Below are 20,969 nucleotides of genomic sequence, written 5' to 3'. Positions count from 1 at the left end.
TTTGACTAACCTTTTCACTGTATGTCTTTAAAAAGAGCAAAATCCCTTCATATAGAGGATCTTCGACTCACTTGTTTACTGTATTTATTTAAGAGGAAAATCATCCCATATAGAGGATCTTTGACTAACTTGTTTTACTGTATGTCTTTAAAAAGAGCAAAATCCTCTCATGTAGAGGATCTTTGACTAACCTTTTCACTGTATGTCTTTAAAAAGAGCAAAATCCCCTCATATAGAGGATCTTCGACTCACTTTTTTACTGTATTTATTTAAGAGGAAAATCATCCCATATAGAGGATCTTTGACTAACTTGTTTTACTGTATGTCTTTAAAAGAGCCAAATCATCTCATATAGAGGATCTTTGACTAACTTCTTTTACTGTATGTCTTTAAAAAGAGCCAAATCATCTCATATAGAGGATCTTTGACTAACCTTTTCACTGTATGTCTTTAAAAAGAGCAAAATCCCCTCATAAAGAGGATCTTCAACTCACTTTTTTATTGTATTTATTTAAGAGGAAAATCATCCCATATAGAGGATCTTTGACTAACTTGTTTTACTGTATGTCTTTAAAAGAGCCAAATGATCTCATATAGAGGATCTTTGACTAACCTTTTCACTGTATGTCTTTAAAAAGAGCAAAATCCCTTCATATAGAGGATCTTCGACTCACTTTTTTACTGTATTTATTTAAGAGGAAAATCATCCCATATAGAGGATCTTTGACTAACTTGTTTTACTGTATGTCTTTAAAAGAGCCAAATCATCTCATATGGAGGATCTTTGACTAACCTTTTCACTGTATGTCTTTAAAAAGAGCAAAATCCCTTCATATAGAGGATCTTCGACTCACTTGTTTACTGTATTTATTTAAGAGGAAAATCATCCCATATAGAGGATCTTTGACTAACTTGTTTTACTGTATGTCTTTAAAAAGAGCAAAATCCTCTCATGTAGAGGATCTTTGACTAACCTTTTCACTGTATGTCTTTAAAAAGAGCAAAATCCCCTCATATAGAGGATCTTCGACTCACTTTTTTACTGTATTTATTTAAGAGGAAAATCATCCCATATAGAGGATCTTTGACTAACTTGTTTTACTGTATGTCTTTAAAAGAGCCAAATCATCTCATATAGAGGATCTTTGACTAACCTTTTCACTGTATGTCTTTAAAAAGAGCAAAATCCCCTCATATAGAGGATCTTCGACTCACTTTTTTACTGTATTTATTTAAGAGGAAAATCATCCCATATAGAGGATCTTTGACTAACTTGTTTTACTGTATGTCTTTAAAAGAGCCAAATCATCTCATATAGAGGATCTTTGACTAACTTGTTTTACTGTATGTCTTTAAAAAGAGCAAAATCCTCTCATGTAGAGGATCTTTGACCAACCTTTTCACTGTATGTCTTTAAAAAGAGCAAAATCCCCTCATATAGAGGATCTTCGACTCACTTTTTTACTGTATTTATTTAAGAGGAAAATCATCCCATATAGAGGATCTTTGACTAACTTGTTTTACTGTATGTCTTTAAAAGAGCCAAATGATCTCATATAGAGGATCTTTGACTAACCTTTTCACTGTATGTCTTTAAAAAGAGCAAAATCCTCTCATATAGAGGATCTTCGACTCACTTTTTTACTGTATTTATTTAAGAGGAAAATCATCCCATATAGAGGATCTTTGACTAACTTGTTTTACTGTATGTCTTTAAAAGAGCCAAATGATCTCATATAGAGGATCTTTGACTAACCTTTTCACTGTATGTCTTTAAAAAGAGCAAAATCCTCTCATATAGAGGATCTTCGACTCACTTTTTTACTGTATTTATTTAAGAGGAAAATCATCCCATATAGAGGATCTTTGACTAACTTGTTTTACTGTATGTCTTTAAAAGAGCCAAATGATCTCATATAGAGGATATTTGACTAACCTTTTCACTGTATGTCTTTAAAAAGAGCAACATCCTCTCATATAGAGGATCTCTGACTAACTTTTTCAGTGTATGTCTTTAAAAAGAGCAACATCCTCTCATAGAGGAACTTTGACTAACTTTTTCAGTGTATGTTTGTAAAAAAGAGCAAAATCCTCTCATATAGAGGATCTTCGACTCACTTTTTTACTGTATTTATTTAAGAGGAAAATCATCCCATATAGAGGATCTTTGACTAACTTGTTTTACTGTATGTCTTTAAAAGAGCCAAATGATCTCATATAGAGGATATTTGACTAACCTTTTCACTGTATGTCTTTAAAAAGAGCAACATCCTCTCATATAGAGGATCTCTGACTAACTTTTTCAGTGTATGTCTTTAAAAAGAGCAACATCCTCTTATAGAGGAACTTTGACTAACTTTTTCAGTGTATGTTTGTAAAAAAGAGAAAAATCCTCTCATATAGAAGACCTTTGACTAACTTTTTCAGTGTATGTCTTTAAAAAGAGCAAAATCCTCTCATAGAGGATCTTTGACTAACCTTGTCAGTGTATGTTTGTAAAAAGAAAAAAATCCTTTCATTTAGAGGATCTTTGACGTGCATCTTTTTCAGTGTATGTCTTTAAAAAGAGCAAAATCCTCATGTAGAGGATCTTTGACTGATTTTTTTTGCACCGGGCCCTTAAAACAGCAGAGTACTCCTGCCATATAGAGGATCTTTGAGTAGCTTTTTTTTCAGCGGGCCCTTAAAAACAACAGAGTACTCCTGCCATATAGAGGATCTTTGACTAGCTTTTTTTGCAGTGGGCCATTAGAAACAGCAGAGTACTCCTGGTATATAGAGGATCTTTGACTAGGTTTTTTAGAAGTGGGCTCTTAGAAACAGCAGAGTACTCCTGCCATATAGAGGATCTTTGACTAGATTGTTTTTGCAGTGGGCCCCTAAAAACAACAAAGTACTCCTGCCAAATAGACAATCTTTGAATAGCTTTTTGTGGTGGGCCCTTAAAACAGCAGAGTACTTCTGCCGTATAGGGGATCTTTGACTAGCTTTTTTTTTTTTGCAGTGGGCCCCTAAAAACAGCAAAGTACTCCTGCCAAATAGACAATCTTTGAATAGCTTTTTGTGGTGGGCCCTTAAAACAGCAGAGTACTCCGGCCATATAGAGGATCTTTGACTAGATTGTTTTGCAGTGGGCCCCTAAAAACAGCAAAGTACTCCTGCCAAATAGACAATCTTTGAATAGCTTTTTGTGGTGGGCCCTTAAAACAGCAGAGTACTCCTGCCATATAGAGGATCTTTGACTAGATTGTTTTTCAGTGGGCCCCTAAAAACAGCAAAGTACTCCTGCCAAATAGACAATCTTTGAATAGCTTTTTGTGGTGGGCCCTTAAAACAGCAGAGTACTCCTGCCATATAGAGGATCTTTGACTAGCTTTTTGTGGTGGGCCCTTCAAAACAGCAGAACACTCCTGCCGCATGGAGGATCTTTGACCAGTGTTTTTGCAACGCGCTTTTGAAAACGGCGTGGCACTCCTGTCATATACAGGATCTTTGACTGGCATTTTTGCAGTCAGACGTTCAAAAACTGCAGGATTTTGGCGTTGCATGAATGATCTTGGGTATTTCTAAGGACCGGCTGCAAAAAGCAGGACAGATGACTCTTGCCACATAGAGGATCTTTGATGTACTTTTTGCAGTAAATCCTTAATAGTAGACTTAGTTGTAGTAGCAGTATTCTTAGTAGCAGCACGTAGTTGTAACTGTACCTAATGTTGTGGCCTCAGGGTGTGTTGTGTAATCATTACACACACACACACACACACACAAGCTATAAAAAGTGTGTTTCTCGTGACCGTGCGCTTACACACGGGTGGACTGATGACTGGTATAAAGTGACAGAGAGGAGGTTAAGGACGAATCATGAAGAGAATAAACGCTTTTATGAAGTCATAACACAATAAAAACACTTAAAAAGAAGCTGAATTTGAAAAAGTGACCCCAACAAAACAGAACAACGGGGGCCCCGGCATAGAAGCTCGGGGCACACCATGAGTCAAATGTGACTGAAATAAGTACATTTTATTTACAGATGAAATCACAAAGCGCTCTACAAAACATCGATGAATTAAAACAACAAATTAATTAAAAACATCATAAAAAGTGGATTAAGAATGACACTTCAAAGGTTCATTAACTAAAAGCTTTACTAAAAAGAGAAATTTTCCATTGTTTTTTAAAATGTGTCATCTAGGGTTGTACCGTATACCGGTACTTTTATAGTACCGGTATACTAATGAATCATATTCAGTACTATACCGCCTCTAAAAAGTACCCGTCAAATGTACACCTGACATCCACTGCAGTGTTTCCCACACATTCATTTATTTGTGGCGGCCCGCCACGAAAGAATTACGTCCGCCACAAATAATTTTTTATTTTTTGTTTGTTTGTTTTTGTCCTGTCCAGCTTCTCAGGCAAATGATATAGTTGATGTAGATGCCCATATAGAGAAGTGTAGGATACTTCTCTTGTTGCCTTATTTGTATTTGACCACTACTGTTTTCTGTTTATTTGTTACTGACTGTGGCAGGACAACCTCTGCCTCTGTTTCACTTTATGTTGCTGGTAAATAATATGGTTGTAGTAGTAGGCTAAAGTTACATTATTTAGTATGCACTAATTAAAGGGGCGGAGCTTTAAGAGGCATTTTAGCTTTTATAATTTATAAGATATATTTTTTGTAAGAACCACAATTAATAAATATATTTCAGTGAATAACTTATTGTTGAAATCTGTATATAAATATGTACATAACGTGTTGTAATTATATTGTAAAATGGATGGATGGATGGACTTTAAAACAAAACTGAATATGACCAATGTATGATCCTGTAACTACTTGGTATCAGATCGATACCTAAATGTGTGGTATTATCCAAAACTAATGTCAAGTATCGAAGAAGAGAAGAATAAGTGATTATTACATTTTAACAGAAGTGTAGATAGAACATGTTAAAACAGAAAATAAGCAGATATTAACAGTAAAGGAACAAGTAGATTAATAATCAATTTTTTACAGTTTGTCCCTCATAATGTGTACAAAATAATAGGTGTATAAATGACACAATATGTTACTGCATAGGTCAGCAGACTAATTAGGAGTCTTTGTTTGTTTACTTACTACTAAAAGACAAGTTGTCTATTTTATTTAAGGACTAAATGACAATAATAAACATATGTTTCATGTACGCTAACATTTTTTTGTTAAAATAAAGATAATAATGACATTTTTTGTGGTGCCCTTTATTTAGAAAAGTATTGAAATACATTTTGGTACCGGTACCAAAATATTGGTATCGGGACAACCCTAGTGTCAACACAGTCAAGACCACGGAGGGTCTGGTGCAAGTCGTTCCAGGGTCTGGGACCAATGCCAGGTCTCCACGGGTTTCAAAATGAGTTTTAGGGATCTTTAGAAGACCCTGGCCTGAAGACCCGGAAGTGTAGGGGCACAGCAAGTCAGCAACGCATGGAAAGTCAGGACTAAAATCTTAAACTGTCAGGTTCAAACACCGAACTATCTATTAAACAAAGACAAGAAGCAAGGAATCAAACAGAGACAGGATTCAATTTGAGGAGAGCGCGTGCACTTGCACCCTCGTACAATGTCGCCCCACCGCTCTGAGGAAAGGGTTCCACACGCCTCCGCATTTATTTGGGCATTTTCTGATTACATAGCTGCAGCTGCTTCTAAGGGGAGGGGGTCATAAACAGCTGCTGCGCTGGGTCATAAACAGTTCAAACAAAAAGGTGCTTGGAGCGGTGTCAGGTTTGCCCCCTCTCTGCTTTTTAGATTTGTAGATGACCAATAGATCAAAGAAACCGACACCTCCACGTCGCACACAGTGGAGGTTTACAGGCCTTTTGCTTGATAAGATCAAAGACAGCGTTTGTCTTCTCGCAGGGCAACCTGAACTCATGGGAAAACAAGTTGTGTGATAACTTCTATACAATTATTCTGACATAAACCCTACGCGGAATTTGACTGGACGCCCACGAAGACTGGACAGAACGGGGGTAATGTGGGCTGTTCTGGGTGCACCGGTCCAAAGTCTGGCAGCAGTCTGAAGTCTCTTTAGAGTTGACTCGTTGAAAAGAGAACCGCAATAGTCCATATTTCCACGTCTGATCTTGACAGCCAAGTTGTCACTTTAGAGCTGTCCCCCGGGTGATGAGAACAGTTTTTTGACCCTCCAAAGACTCGGACTGATCCAACACCAGCCCAAGGTTTCTGAGGCTGCTTCCAACAGATGCACCCAGGGCACAGGAAATGATAAGAAACATTTTTGAAGCGACGGATCAAGCGACCGAGAATCATCAGGCAGGACAAAAATAAAACAGACCCCAGAGCAGAACCTTGGGCAAGTCCACAGAGTTGGTGCTTGACATTTTCCAACTGGGGTGCCATCAAGTCCTAAAAATGGGGTCCCACAGTACATTTTTGGGGTCCTACTTTTTTGTAACCGTAGTTCTTTCTATATTTGTATTTAATAAGTTGTAGCTGTATTTATTTCAGTATAAAAGTGTAAAAAGTGTTTTGCTTGGGTCATGAAATGATGTGTGTGCCAGGACATTTGCCATATAGAGGATCTTTGACTAGCTACTTTTGGAGTGGGCCCTTAAAAACAGCAGAGCACTCTTGCCATATAGAGGATCTTTGACTAGCTTTTTTGCAGTGGGCCCTTAAAAACAGCAGAGCACTCTTGCCATATAGAGGATCTTTGACTAGCTTTTTTGCAGTTGGCCCTTAAAAAGAGCAAAGTACTCCTGCCATAAAGATTATCTTTGACTACCTTATTTTGCAGTGGGCCCTTAAAAACAGCAGAGTACTCCTGCCATTTAGAGGATCTTTGACTAGCTTTTTTGCAGTGAGCCCTTAAAAACAACAGAGTACTCCTGTATTATAGAGGATCTTTGACTAGCTACTTTTGGAGTAGGTCATTAAAAACAGCAGAGTACTCCTGCCATATAGATGATCTTTGACTAGCTTTTTTGCAGTGAGCCCTTAAAAACAACAGAGTACTCCTGTCGTATAGAGGATCTTGGACTAGCTTTTTTGCACTTGGCCCTTAAAAACAGCAGAGTACTCCTGTCGTATAGAGGATCTTGGCCTAGCTTTTTTGCAGTGGGCCTTTAAAAACAGCAGAGTACTCCTGTCGTATAGAGGATCTTTGACTAGCTTTTTTGCACTTGGCCCTTAAAAACAACAGAGTACTCCTGCCATTTGGCGGATCTTTGACTAGCTACTTTTGGAGTGGGTCATTAAAAACAGCAGAGTACTCCTGCCATATAGAGGATCTTTGACTAGCTTTTTTGCACTGGGCCCTTAAAAACAACAGAGTACTCCTGTATTATAGAGGATCTTTGACTAGCTACTTTTGGAGTAGGTCATTAAAAACAGCAGAGTACTCCTGCCATATAGATGATCTTTGACTAGCTTTTTTGCAGTGAGCCCTTAAAAACAACAGATTACTCCTGTCGTATAGAGGATCTTGGACTATCTACTTTTGCAGTGGGTCCTTAAAAACAGCAGAGTACTCCTGTCGTATAGAAGATCTTGGACTAGCTACTTTTGCAGTGGGTCCTTAAAAACAGCAGAGTACTCCTGTCGTATAGAGGATCTTGGCCTAGCTTTTTTGCAGTGGGCCTTTAAAAACAGCAGAGTACTCCTGTCGTATAGAGGATCTTTGACTAGCTTTTTTGCACTTGGCCCTTAAAAACAACAGAGTACTCCTGTATTATAGAGGATCTTTGACTAGCTACTTTTGGAGTAGGTCATTAAAAACAGCAGAGTACTCCTGCCATATAGATGATCTTTGACTAGCTTTTTTGCAGTGAGCCCTTAAAAACAACAGAGTACTCCTGTCGTATAGAGGATCTTGGACTATCTACTTTTGCAGTGGGTCCTTAAAAACAGCAGAGTACTCCTGTCGTATAGAAGATCTTGGACTAGCTACTTTTGCAGTAGGTCCTTAAAAACAGCAGAGTACTCCTGTCGTATAGAGGATCTTGGCCTAGCTTTTTTGCAGTGGGCCTTTAAAAACAGCAGAGTACTCCTGTCGTATAGAGGATCTTTGACTAGCTTTTTTGCACTTGGCCCTTAAAAACAGCAGAGTACTCCTGTCGTATAGAGGATCTTGGCCTAGCTTTTTTGCAGTGGGCCTTTAAAAACAGCAGAGTACTCCTGTCGTATAGAGGATCTTTGACTAGCTTTTTTGCACTTGACCCTTAAAAACAACAGAGTACTCCTGCCATTTGGCGGATCTTTGACTAGCTACTTTTGGAGTGGGTCATTAAAAACAGCAGAGTACTCCTGCCATATAGAGGATCTTTGACTAGCTTTTTTGCACTGGGCCCTTAAAAACAGCAGAGTTCTCCTGCCGTATAGAGGATCTTTGACTAGCTTTTCTGCAGTGGGCCCTTAAAAAAGCAAAATACTCCTGTAGTATAGAGAATCTTTGACTAGCTTTTTTGCAGTGGGCCCTTAAAACAGCAGAGTACTCTTGCCATATAGGGGATCTTTGACTAGCTTTTTTGCACTGGGGCCTTAAAAACAGCAGAGTTCTCCTGCCATATAGAGGATCTTTGACTAGCTTTTCTGCAGTGGGCCCTTAAAAAAGCAAAATACTCCTGTAGTATAGAGAATCTTTGACTAGCTTTTTTGCAGTGGGCCCTTAAAACAGCAGAGTACTCTTGCCATATAGAGGATCTTGGACTAGCTTTTTTGCAGTGGGCCCTTAAAAACAGCAGAGTACTCCTGTCGTATAGAGGATCTTTGACTAGCTTTTTGTGGTGTAGTGTAGTGTAGTTAAAAAACAACAGGAAGCTGCTGTTATGTAAAGGATCTTTGTCTTGCTTTATCTTTGATACGGGCCGGTCCTTCGTAGGCTCCACCGGATCAAATTGTGTTTTTAAAGAATGGCAGCTTGTCTTGTTGTGAGTGATGCCTTCAAGGCAGCTTGTCTTGTTGTGAGTGATGCCTTCAAGGCAGCTTGTCTTGTTGTGAGTGATGCCTTCAAGGCAGCTTGTCTTGTTGTGAGTGATGCCTTCAAGGCAGCTTGTCTTGTTGTGAGTGATGCCTTCAAGGCAGCTTGTCTTGTTGTGAGTGATGCCTTCAAGGCAGCGTGGCGTTCACAGATGTTGTGAGTGATGCCTTCAAGGCAGCGTGGCGTTCACAGATGTTGTGAGTGATGCCTTCAAGGCAGCGTGGCGTTCTCAGATGTTCCAGGTTGTTGTGACGTGCAAGACCAAAGAGCCGACTGTAAATATCCAAGGTGAGGTTCTCTAGTAACTTCACTTCCTCCATGCCAGGAATCAACCTTGTGATGTCTCCAGCGTGACGATGATCTTTGTTTTTTTTTAACGGGGGCGTGAGGTGGACACCTGCGACTACACCCGTGTTCTCTTGCTGGCTCTTCAGGAGTTGGAGCTGGTGGAGGACGTGTGGAGAGGCGAGGCTCAAGACCTTCTCTCCCAGATCGCTCTGCTGCAGGACGAGAACAAGAGTCTCCTCAACAACATCTCCACCCGGGACCCCATGACCGAGGAGGACCTGCAGCGGCACGAAGGTGAGGGGTGGAGGAAGGTGGATGAAGGAGGGGGAGGAAGGTGAATTAGAAGGTGGAGGAAAGTGGATGAGAAGGTGGATGAAGGAGGGGGAGGAAGGTGGATGAAGGAGGGGGAGGAAGGTGGATGAGAAGGTGGATGAAGGAGGCGGAGGAAGGTGGAGGAAAGTGGATGAGAAGGTGGATGAAGGAGGTGGATGAGGAAAGTGGATGAGAAGGTGGATGGTGGGTAAAGAAGTGGATGAGAAGGTGGATGAAGAAAGTGGATGAGAAGGTGGATGAGGAAAGTGGATGAGAAGGTGGATGAAGGAGGTGGATGAGAAGGTGGATGAAGGAGGTGGATGAAGAAAGTGGATGAGAATGTGGATGAAGGAGGTGGATGAGAATGTGGATGAAGGAGGTGGATGAAGAAAGTGAATGAGAAAGTGGATGAGAAGGTGGATGAGGAAAGTGGATGAGAAGGTGGATGGTGGGTAAAGAAGTGGATGAGAAGGTGGATGAAGAAAGTGGATGAGAAGGTGGATGAAGAAAGTGGATGAGAAGGTGGATGAGGAAAGTGGATGAGAAGGTGGATGAAGGAGGTGGATGAGAAGGTGGATGAAGAAAGTGGATGAGAAGGTGGATGAAGGAGGGGGAGGAAGGTGGATGAGAAGGTGGAGGAAGGTGGATGAGAAGGTGAAGGAAAGTGGATGAGAAGGTGGATGAGAAGGTGGATGAGGAAAGTGGATGAGAAGGTGGATGAAGGAGGTGGATGAGAAGGTGGATGAAGAAAGTGGATGAGAAGGTGGATGAAGGAGGTGGATGAGAAGGTGGATGAAGGAGGTGGATGAGAAAGTGGATGAGGAAAGTGGATGAGAAGGTGGATGGTGGGTAAAGAAGTGGATGAGAAGGTGGATGAAGAAAGTGGATGAGAAGGTGGATGAAGAAAGTGGATGAGAAGGTGGATGAGGAAAGTGGATGAGAAGGTGGATGAAGGAGGTGGATGAGAAGGTGGATGGTGGGTAAAAAAAAGTGGATGGGAAGGTGAATGAAGGAGGTGGATGAGAACGTGGATGAGAAGGTGGATGAGAAGGTGGATGAAGGAGGTGGATGAGAAGGTGGATGAAGAAAGTGGATGAAAAGGTGGATGAGGAAAGTGGATGAGAAGGTGGATGGTGGGTAAAAAAGTGGATGAGAAGGTGAATGAAGGAGGTGGATGAGAACGTGGATGAGGAAAGTGGATGAAGAAAGTGGATGAAGGAGGGTGAGAAGGTAGATGAGGAAAGTGGATGAGAAGGTGGATAAAGAAAATAGATGAGAAGGTGGATGAAGGAGGTAGATGAAGGTGGATGAGGAGGTGGGTAAAAAAGTGGATGAAGAAAGTAGATAAGACGGTGGAGGAAGGAGGGTGAGGAAGGAAGGTGGATGAAAGAGGTAGACAAAGGTGGGTAAAAAGTGGATGAGGAAGGTGGATGAAGGAGGGGAAGTAAGGTGGAAGAAAGAGATAAAAGAGAAAGTGGATGAGAAGGTGGATTAAGGAGGTAGACGAAGGTGGGTAAAGAAGTGGATGAGTAGGTGGATGAAGAAAGTGGATGAGAAGGAGGCAAATGAAGGTGTGTAAAAAGTGGATAAGAAGGTAGATGAAGAAAGTGGATGAGATGGTGGGTGAGGAAGGTGGATGAAAGAGGTAGATGAGGAAGTGGATGAGAAGTTGGATGAGAAGTTGGACGAGTATATATACATGTGTGTGTGTGTGTGTGTGTGTGTGTGTGTGTGTGTGTGTGTGTGTGTGTGTGTGTGTGTGTGTGTGTGTGTGTGTGTGTGTGTGTGTGTGTGTGTGTGTGTGTGTGTGTGTGTGTGTGTGTAGATATATAAACACAATTGTACAATAATCAATTTAACTTCATCACATTTACATCATAAGAATTTATTGTAATGAAATGTAAATTCTTCATAATATTAACAATTTATCTTGTAAAATTCCAACTTTTCTCCTCATAATATTGCCATCATATTCTCATACAACTACAGAAATGATGATCATGCAGTACAAGCATATGACTCATTATTTTTAACTTCACTTTTTTATTTGTATAAAACAAATATTTAATATTGACTTTTAAAAAATAACGTATGAAATATTTCCAACATCTTTTCACCAAGTTGAATTGTTGTCACTACAACTTCATTCTGATGGAATGAAAACTCTTGTCTTTTTGACAACAATCTTGTAAACATTCCTCCTTTTCTTTCAAATGAATAATATGACCATTCTACAAGTTAAATGACAACATGAATCTTGTATTTAATGCACATTTACTACTTTTCTTTCAAATGAATAATATGACCATTCTACAAGTTAAATGACAACATGAATCTTGTATTTAATGCACATTTACTACTTTTCTTTCAAATGAATAATATGACCATTCTACAAGTTAAATGACAACATGAATCTTGTATTTAATGCACATTTACTACTTTTCTTTCAAATGAATAATATGACCATTCTACAAGTTAAATGACAACATGAATCTTGTATTTAATGCACATTTACTACTTTTCTTTCAAGTGAATATGACCATTCTACAAGTTAAATGACAACATGAATCTTGTATTTAATGCACATTTACTACTTTTCTTTCAAGTGAATATGACCATTCTACAAGTTAAATGACAACATGAATCTTGTATTTAATGCACATTTACTACTTTTCTTTCAAATGAATAATATGACCATTCTACAAGTTAAATGACAACATGAATCTTGTATTTAATGCACATTTACTACTTTTCTTTCAAGTGAATATGACCATTCTACAAGTTAAATGACAACATGAATCTTGTATTTAATGCACATTTACTACTTTTCTTTCAAGTGAATATGACCATTCTACAAGTTAAATGACAACATGAATCTTGTATTTAATGCACATTTACTACTTTTCTTTCAAATGAATAATATGACCATTCTACAAGTTAAATGACAACATGAATCTTGTATTTAATGCACATTTACTACTTTTCTTTCAAGTGAATATGACCATTCTACAAGTTAAATGACAACATGAATCTTGTATTTCATGCACATTTACTACTTTTCTTTCAAATGAATAATATGACCATTCTACAAGTTAAATGACAACATGAATCTTGTATTTAATGCACATTTACTACTTTTCTTTCAAATGAATAATATGACCATTCTACAAGTTAAATGACAACATGAATCTTGTATTTAATGCACATTTACTACTTTTCTTTCAAGTGAATATGACCATTCTACAAGTTAAATGACAACATGAATCTTGTATTTAATGCACATTTACTACTTTTCTTTCAAATGAATAATATGACCATTCTACAAGTTAAATGACAACATGAATCTTGTATTTAATGCACATTTACTACTTTTCTTTCAAATGAATAATATGACCATTCTACAAGTTAAATGACAACATGAATCTTGTATTTAATGCACATTTACTACTTTTCTTTCAAGTGAATATGACCATTCTACAAGTTAAATGACAACATGAATCTTGTATTTAATGCACATTTACTACTTTTCTTTCAAATGAATGTGACCATTCTACAAGTTAAATGACAACATGAATCTTGTATTTAATGCACATTTACTACTTTTCTTTCAAGTGAATATGACCATTCTACAAGTTAAATGACAACATGAATCTTGTATTTAATGCACATTTACTACTTTTCTTTCAAATGAATAATATGACCATTCTACAAGTTAAATGACAACATGAATCTTGTATTTAATGCACATTTACTACTTTTCTTTCAAGTGAATATGACCATTCTACAAGTTAAATGACAACATGAATCTTGTATTTAATGCACATTTACTACTTTTCTTTCAAGTGAATATGACCATTCTACAAGTTAAATGACAACATGAATCTTGTGTTTAATGCACATTTACTACTTTTCTTTCAAATGAATAATATGACCATTCTACAAGTTAAATGACAACATGAATCTTGTATTTAATGCACATTTACTACTTTTCTTTCAAGTGAATATGACCATTCTACAAGTTAAATGACAACATGAATCTTGTATTTCATGCACATTTACTACTTTTCTTTCAAATGAATAATATGACCATTCTACAAGTTAAATGACAACATGAATCTTGTATTTAATGCACATTTACTACTTTTCTTTCAAATGAATAATATGACCATTCTACAAGTTAAATGACAACATGAATCTTGTATTTAATGCACATTTACTACTTTTCTTTCAAGTGAATATGACCATTCTACAAGTTAAATGACAACATGAATCTTGTATTTAATGCACATTTACTACTTTTCTTTCAAATGAATAATATGACCATTCTACAAGTTAAATGACAACATGAATCTTGTATTTAATGCACATTTACTACTTTTCTTTCAAATGAATAATATGACCATTCTACAAGTTAAATGACAACATGAATCTTGTATTTAATGCACATTTACTACTTTTCTTTCAAGTGAATATGACCATTCTACAAGTTAAATGACAACATGAATCTTGTATTTAATGCACATTTACTACTTTTCTTTCAAATGAATGTGACCATTCTACAAGTTAAATGACAACATGAATCTTGTATTTAATGCACATTTACTACTTTTCTTTCAAGTGAATATGACCATTCTACAAGTTAAATGACAACATGAATCTTGTATTTAATGCACATTTACTACTTTTCTTTCAAATGAATAATATGACCATTCTACAAGTTAAATGACAACATGAATCTTGTATTTAATGCACATTTACTACTTTTCTTTCAAGTGAATATGACCATTCTACAAGTTAAATGACAACATGAATCTTGTATTTAATGCACATTTACTACTTTTCTTTCAAGTGAATATGACCATTCTACAAGTTAAATGACAACATGAATCTTGTATTTAATGCACATTTACTACTTTTCTTTCAAATGAATAATATGACCATTCTACAAGTTAAATGACAACATGAATCTTGTATTTAATGCACATTTACTACTTTTCTTTCAAGTGAATATGACCATTCTACAAGTTAAATGACAACATGAATCTTGTATTTAATGCACATTTACTACTTTTCTTTCAAGTGAATATGACCATTCTACAAGTTAAATGACAACATGAATCTTGTATTTAATGCACATTTACTACTTTTCTTTCAAATGAATAATATGACCATTCTACAAGTTAAATGACAACATGAATCTTGTATTTAATGCACATTTACTACTTTTCTTTCAAATGAATAATATGACCATTCTACAAGTTAAATGACAACATGAATCTTGTATTTAATGCACATTTACTACTTTTCTTTCAAGTGAATATGACCATTCTACAAGTTAAATGACAACATGAATCTTGTATTTAATGCACATTTACTACTTTTCTTTCAAATGAATAATATGACCATTCTACAAGTTAAATGACAACATGAATCTTGTATTTAATGCACATTTACTACTTTTCTTTCAAATGAATAATATGACCATTCTACAAGTTAAATGACAACATGAATCTTGTATTTAATGCACATTTACTACTTTTCTTTCAAGTGAATATGACCATTCTACAAGTTAAATGACAACATGAATCTTGTATTTAATGCACATTTACTACTTTTCTTTCAAGTGAATATGACCATTCTACAAGTTAAATGACCACATGAATCTTGTATTTAATGCACATTTACTACTTTTCTTTCAAATGAATAATATGACCATTCTACAAGTTAAATGACAACATGAATCTTGTATTTAATGCACATTTACTACTTTTCTTTCAAATGAATAATATGACCATTCTACAAGTTAAATGACAACATGAATCTTGTATTTAATGCACATTTACTACTTTTCTTTCAAATGAATAATATGACCATTCTACAAGTTAAATGACAACATGAATCTTGTATTTAATGCACATTTACTACTTTTCTTTCAAGTGAATATGACCATTCTACAAGTTAAATGACAACATGAATCTTGTATTTAATGCACATTTACTACTTTTCTTTCAAATGAATAATATGACCATTCTACAAGTTAAATGACAACATGAATCTTGTATTTAATGCACATTTACTACTTTTCTTTCAAGTGAATATGACCATTCTACAAGTTACATGACAACATGAATCTTGTATTTAATGCACATTTACTACTTTTCTTTCAAGTGAATATGACCATTCTACCAGTTAAATGACAACATGAATCTTGTATTTAATGCACATTTACTACTTTTCTTTCAAATGAATAATATGACCATTCTACAAGTTAAATGACAACATGAATCTTGTATTTAATGCACATTTACTACTTTTCTTTCAAGTGAATATGACCATTCTACAAGTTAAATGACAACATGAATCTTGTATTTAATGCACATTTACTACTTTTCTTTCAAATGAATGTGACCATTCTACAAGTTAAATGACAACATGAATCTTGTATTTAATGCACATTTACTACTTTTCTTTCAAGTGAATATGACCATTCTACAAGTTAAATGACAACATGAATCTTGTATTTAATGCACATTTACTACTTTTCTTTCAAATGAATAATATGACCATTCTACAAGTTAAATGACAACATGAATCTTGTATTTAATGCACATTTACTACTTTTCTTTCAAATGAATAATATGACCATTCTACAAGTTAAATGACAACATGAATCTTGTATTTAATGCACATTTACTACTTTTCTTTCAAGTGAATATGACCATTCTACAAGTTAAATGACAACATGAATCTTGTATTTAATGCACATTTACTACTTTTCTTTCAAGTGAATATGACCATTCTACAAGTTAAATGACAACATGAATCTTGTATTTAATGCACATTTACTACTTTTCTTTCAAATGAATAATATGACCATTCTACAAGTTAAATGACAACATGAATCTTGTATTTAATGCACATTTACTACTTTTCTTTCAAGTGAATATGACCATTCTACAAGTTAAATGACAACATGAATCTTGTATTTAATGCACATTTACTACTTTTCTTTCAAATGAATAATATGACCATTCTACAAGTTAAATGACAACATGAATCTTGTATTTAATGCACATTTACTACTTTTCTTTCAAATGAATAATATGACCATTCTACAAGTTAAATGACAACATGAATCTTGTATTTAATGCACATTTACTACTTTTCTTTCAAGTGAATATGACCATTCTACAAGTTAAATGACAACATGAATCTTGTATTTAATGCACATTTACTACTTTTCTTTCAAATGAATAATATGACCATTCTACAAGTTAAATGACAACATGAATGTTGTATTTAATGCACATTTACTACTTTTCTTTCAAATGAATAATATGACCATTCTACAAGTTAAATGACAACATGAATCTTGTATTTAATGCACATTTACTACTTTTCTTTCAAGTGAATATGACCATTCTACAAGTTAAATGACAACATGAATCTTGTATTTAATGCACATTTACTACTTTTCTTTCAAGTGAATATGACCATTCTACAAGTTAAATGACCACATGAATCTTGTATTTAATGCACATTTACTACTTTTCTTTCAAATGAATAATATGACCATTCTACAAGTTAAATGACAACATGAATCTTGTATTTAATGCACATTTACTACTTTTCTTTCAAATGAATAATATGACCATTCTACAAGTTAAATGACAACATGAATCTTGTATTTAATGCACATTTACTACTTTTCTTTCAAATGAATGTGACCATTCTACAAGTTAAATGACAACATGAATCTTGTATTTAATGCACATTTACTACTTTTCTTTCAAGTGAATATGACCATTCTACAAGTTAAATGACAACATGAATCTTGTATTTAATGCACATTTACTACTTTTCTTTCAAATGAATAATATGACCATTCTACAAGTTAAATGACAACATGAATCTTGTATTTAATGCACATTTACTACTTTTCTTTCAAATGAATAATATGACCATTCTACAAGTTAAATGACAACATGAATCTTGTATTTAATGCACATTTACTACTTTTCTTTCAAGTGAATATGACCATTCTACAAGTTAAATGACAACATGAATCTTGTATTTAATGCACATTTACTACTTTTCTTTCAAGTGAATATGACCATTCTACAAGTTAAATGACAACATGAATCTTGTATTTAATGCACATTTACTACTTTTCTTTCAAATGAATAATATGACCATTCTACAAGTTAAATGACAACATGAATCTTGTATTTAATGCACATTTACTACTTTTCTTTCAAGTGAATATGACCATTCTACAAGTTAAATGACAACATGAATCTTGTATTTAATGCACATTTACTACTTTTCTTTCAAATGAATAATATGACCATTCTACAAGTTAAATGACAACATGAATCTTGTATTTAATGCACATTTACTACTTTTCTTTCAAATGAATAATATGACCATTCTACAAGTTAAATGACAACATGAATCTTGTATTTAATGCACATTTACTACTTTTCTTTCAAGTGAATATGACCATTCTACAAGTTAAATGACAACATGAATCTTGTATTTAATGCACATTTACTACTTTTCTTTCAAATGAATAATATGACCATTCTACAAGTTAAATGACAACATGAATCTTGTATTTAATGCACATTTACTACTTTTCTTTCAAATGAATAATATGACCATTCTACAAGTTAAATGACAACATGAATCTTGTATTTAATGCACATTTACTACTTTTCTTTCAAGTGAATATGACCATTCTACAAGTTAAATGACAACATGAATCTTGTATTTAATGCACATTTACTACTTTTCTTTCAAGTGAATATGACCATTCTACAAGTTAAATGACCACATGAATCTTGTATTTAATGCACATTTACTACTTTTCTTTCAAATGAATAATATGACCATTCTACAAGTTAAATGACAACATGAATCTTGTATTTAATGCACATTTACTACTTTTCTTTCAAATGAATAATATGACCATTCTACAAGTTAAATGACAACATGAATCTTGTATTTAATGCACATTTACTACTTTTCTTTCAAATGAATAATATGACCATTCTACAAGTTAAATGACAACATGAATCTTGTATTTAATGCACATTTACTACTTTTCTTTCAAGTGAATATGACCATTCTACAAGTTAAATGACAACATGAATCTTCTATTTAATGCACATTTACTACTTTTCTTTCAAATGAATAATATGACCATTCTACAAGTTAAATGACAACATGAATCTTGTATTTAATGCACATTTACTACTTTTCTTTCAAGTGAATATGACCATTCTACAAGTTAAATGACAACATGAATCTTGTATTTAATGCACATTTACTACTTTTCTTTCAAATGAATAATATGACCATTCTACAAGTTAAATGACAACATGAATCTTGTATTTAATGCACATTTACTACTTTTCTTTAAAATGAATAATATGACCATTCTACAAGTTAAATGACAACATGAATCTTGTATTTAATGCACATTTACTACTTTTCTTTCAAGTGAATATGACCATTCTACAAGTTAAATGACAACATGAATCTTGTATTTAATGCACATTTACTACTTTTCTTTCAAATGAATAATATGACCATTCTACAAGTTAAATGACAACATGAATCTTGTATTTAATGCACATTTACTACTTTTCTTTCAAGTGAATATGACCATTCTACAAGTTAAATGACAACATGAATCTTGTATTAAATGCACATTTACTACTTTTCTTTCAAGTGAATATGACCATTCTACAAGTTAAATGACAACATGAATCTTGTATTTAATGCACATTTACTACTTTTCTTTCAAATGAATAATATGACCATTCTACAAGTCAAATGACAAAATGAATCTTGTATTTAATGCACATTTACTACTTTTCTTTCAAGTGAATATGACCGTTGTACAAGTTAAATGACAACATGAATCTTGCATTTAATGCACATTTACTACTTTTCTTTCAAATGAATAATATGACCATTCTACAAGTTAAATGACAACATGAATCTTGTATTTAATGCACATTTAGTACTTTTCTTTAAAATGAATAATATGACCATTCTACAAGTTAAATGACAACATGAATCTTGTATTTAATGCACATTTACTACTTTTCTTTCAAATGAATAATATGACCATTCTACAAGTTAAATGACAACATGAATCTTGTATTTAATGCACATTTACTACTTTTCTTTCAAGTGAATATGACCATTCTACAAGTTAAATGACAACATGAATCTTGTATTTAATGCACATTTACTACTTTTCTTTCAAATGAATAATATGACCATTCTACAAGTTAAATGACAACATGAATCTTGTATTTAATGCACATTTACTACTTTTCTTTCAAATGAATAATATGACCATTCTACAAGTTAAATGACAACATGAATCTTGTATTTAATGCACATTTACTACTTTTCTTTCAAGTGAATATGACCATTCTACAAGTTAAATGACAACATGAATCTTGTATTTAATGCACATTTACTACTTTTCTTTCAAATGAATAATATGACCATTCTACAAGTTAAATGACAACATGAATCTTGTATTTAATGCACATTTACTACTTTTCTTTCAAGTGAATATGACCATTCTACAAGTTAAATGACAACATGAATCTTGTATTTAATGCACATTTACTACTTTTCTTTCAAATGAATAATATGACCATTCTACAAGTTAAATGACAACATGAATCTTGTATTTAATGCACATTTACTACTTTTCTTTAAAATGAATAATATGACCATTCTACAAGTTAAATGACAACATGAATCTTGTATTTAATGCACATTTACTACTTTTCTTTCAAGTGAATATGACCATTCTACAAGTTAAATGACAACATGAATCTTGTATTTAATGCACATTTACTACTTTTCTTTCAAATGAATAATATGACCATTCTACAAGTTAAATGACAACATGAATCTTGTATTTAATGCACATTTACTACTTTTCTTTCAAGTGAATATGACCATTCTACAAGTTAAATGACAACATGAATCTTGTATTAAATGCACATTTACTACTTTTCTTTCAAGTGAATATGACCATTCTACAAGTTAAATGACAACATGAATCTTGTATTTAATGCACATTTACTACTTTTCTTTCAAATGAATAATATGACCATTCTACAAGTCAAATGACAAAATGAATCTTGTATTTAATGCACATTTACTACTTTTCTTTCAAGTGAATATGACCGTTGTACAAGTTAAATGACAACATGAATCTTGCATTTAATGCACATTTACTACTTTTCTTTCAAATGAATAATATGACCATTCTACAAGTTAAATGACAACATGAATCTTGTATTTAATGCACATTTAGTACTTTTCTTTAAAATGAATAATATGACC

The 20,969-nt window shown here is 34.1% G+C and overlaps 1 protein-coding gene across 2 annotated transcripts in view; it reads left to right on the top strand.

Moving 5' to 3' along the window:
* The window catches only part of LOC133655243 (RILP-like protein 1), a 47,051-nt gene that overhangs the window by 3,545 nt on the left and 22,537 nt on the right, over positions 1-20,969 (top strand). For both annotated transcript variants that reach the window (XM_062055216.1, XM_062055217.1), the window contains exon 2: positions 9,422-9,569. In XM_062055216.1, the coding sequence (XP_061911200.1) occupies positions 9,422-9,569 (148 nt within the window). The remainder of the gene's footprint in view (positions 1-9,421; positions 9,570-20,969) is intronic.

Source organism: Entelurus aequoreus, linkage group LG08, assembly GCF_033978785.1.
Source record: "Entelurus aequoreus isolate RoL-2023_Sb linkage group LG08, RoL_Eaeq_v1.1, whole genome shotgun sequence".
Lineage (NCBI taxonomy): Eukaryota > Metazoa > Chordata > Actinopteri > Syngnathiformes > Syngnathidae > Entelurus > Entelurus aequoreus.
The sequence above is the reverse complement of the archived record's forward strand: the minus strand, read 5'-3'. Positions and strand labels throughout refer to the sequence as shown.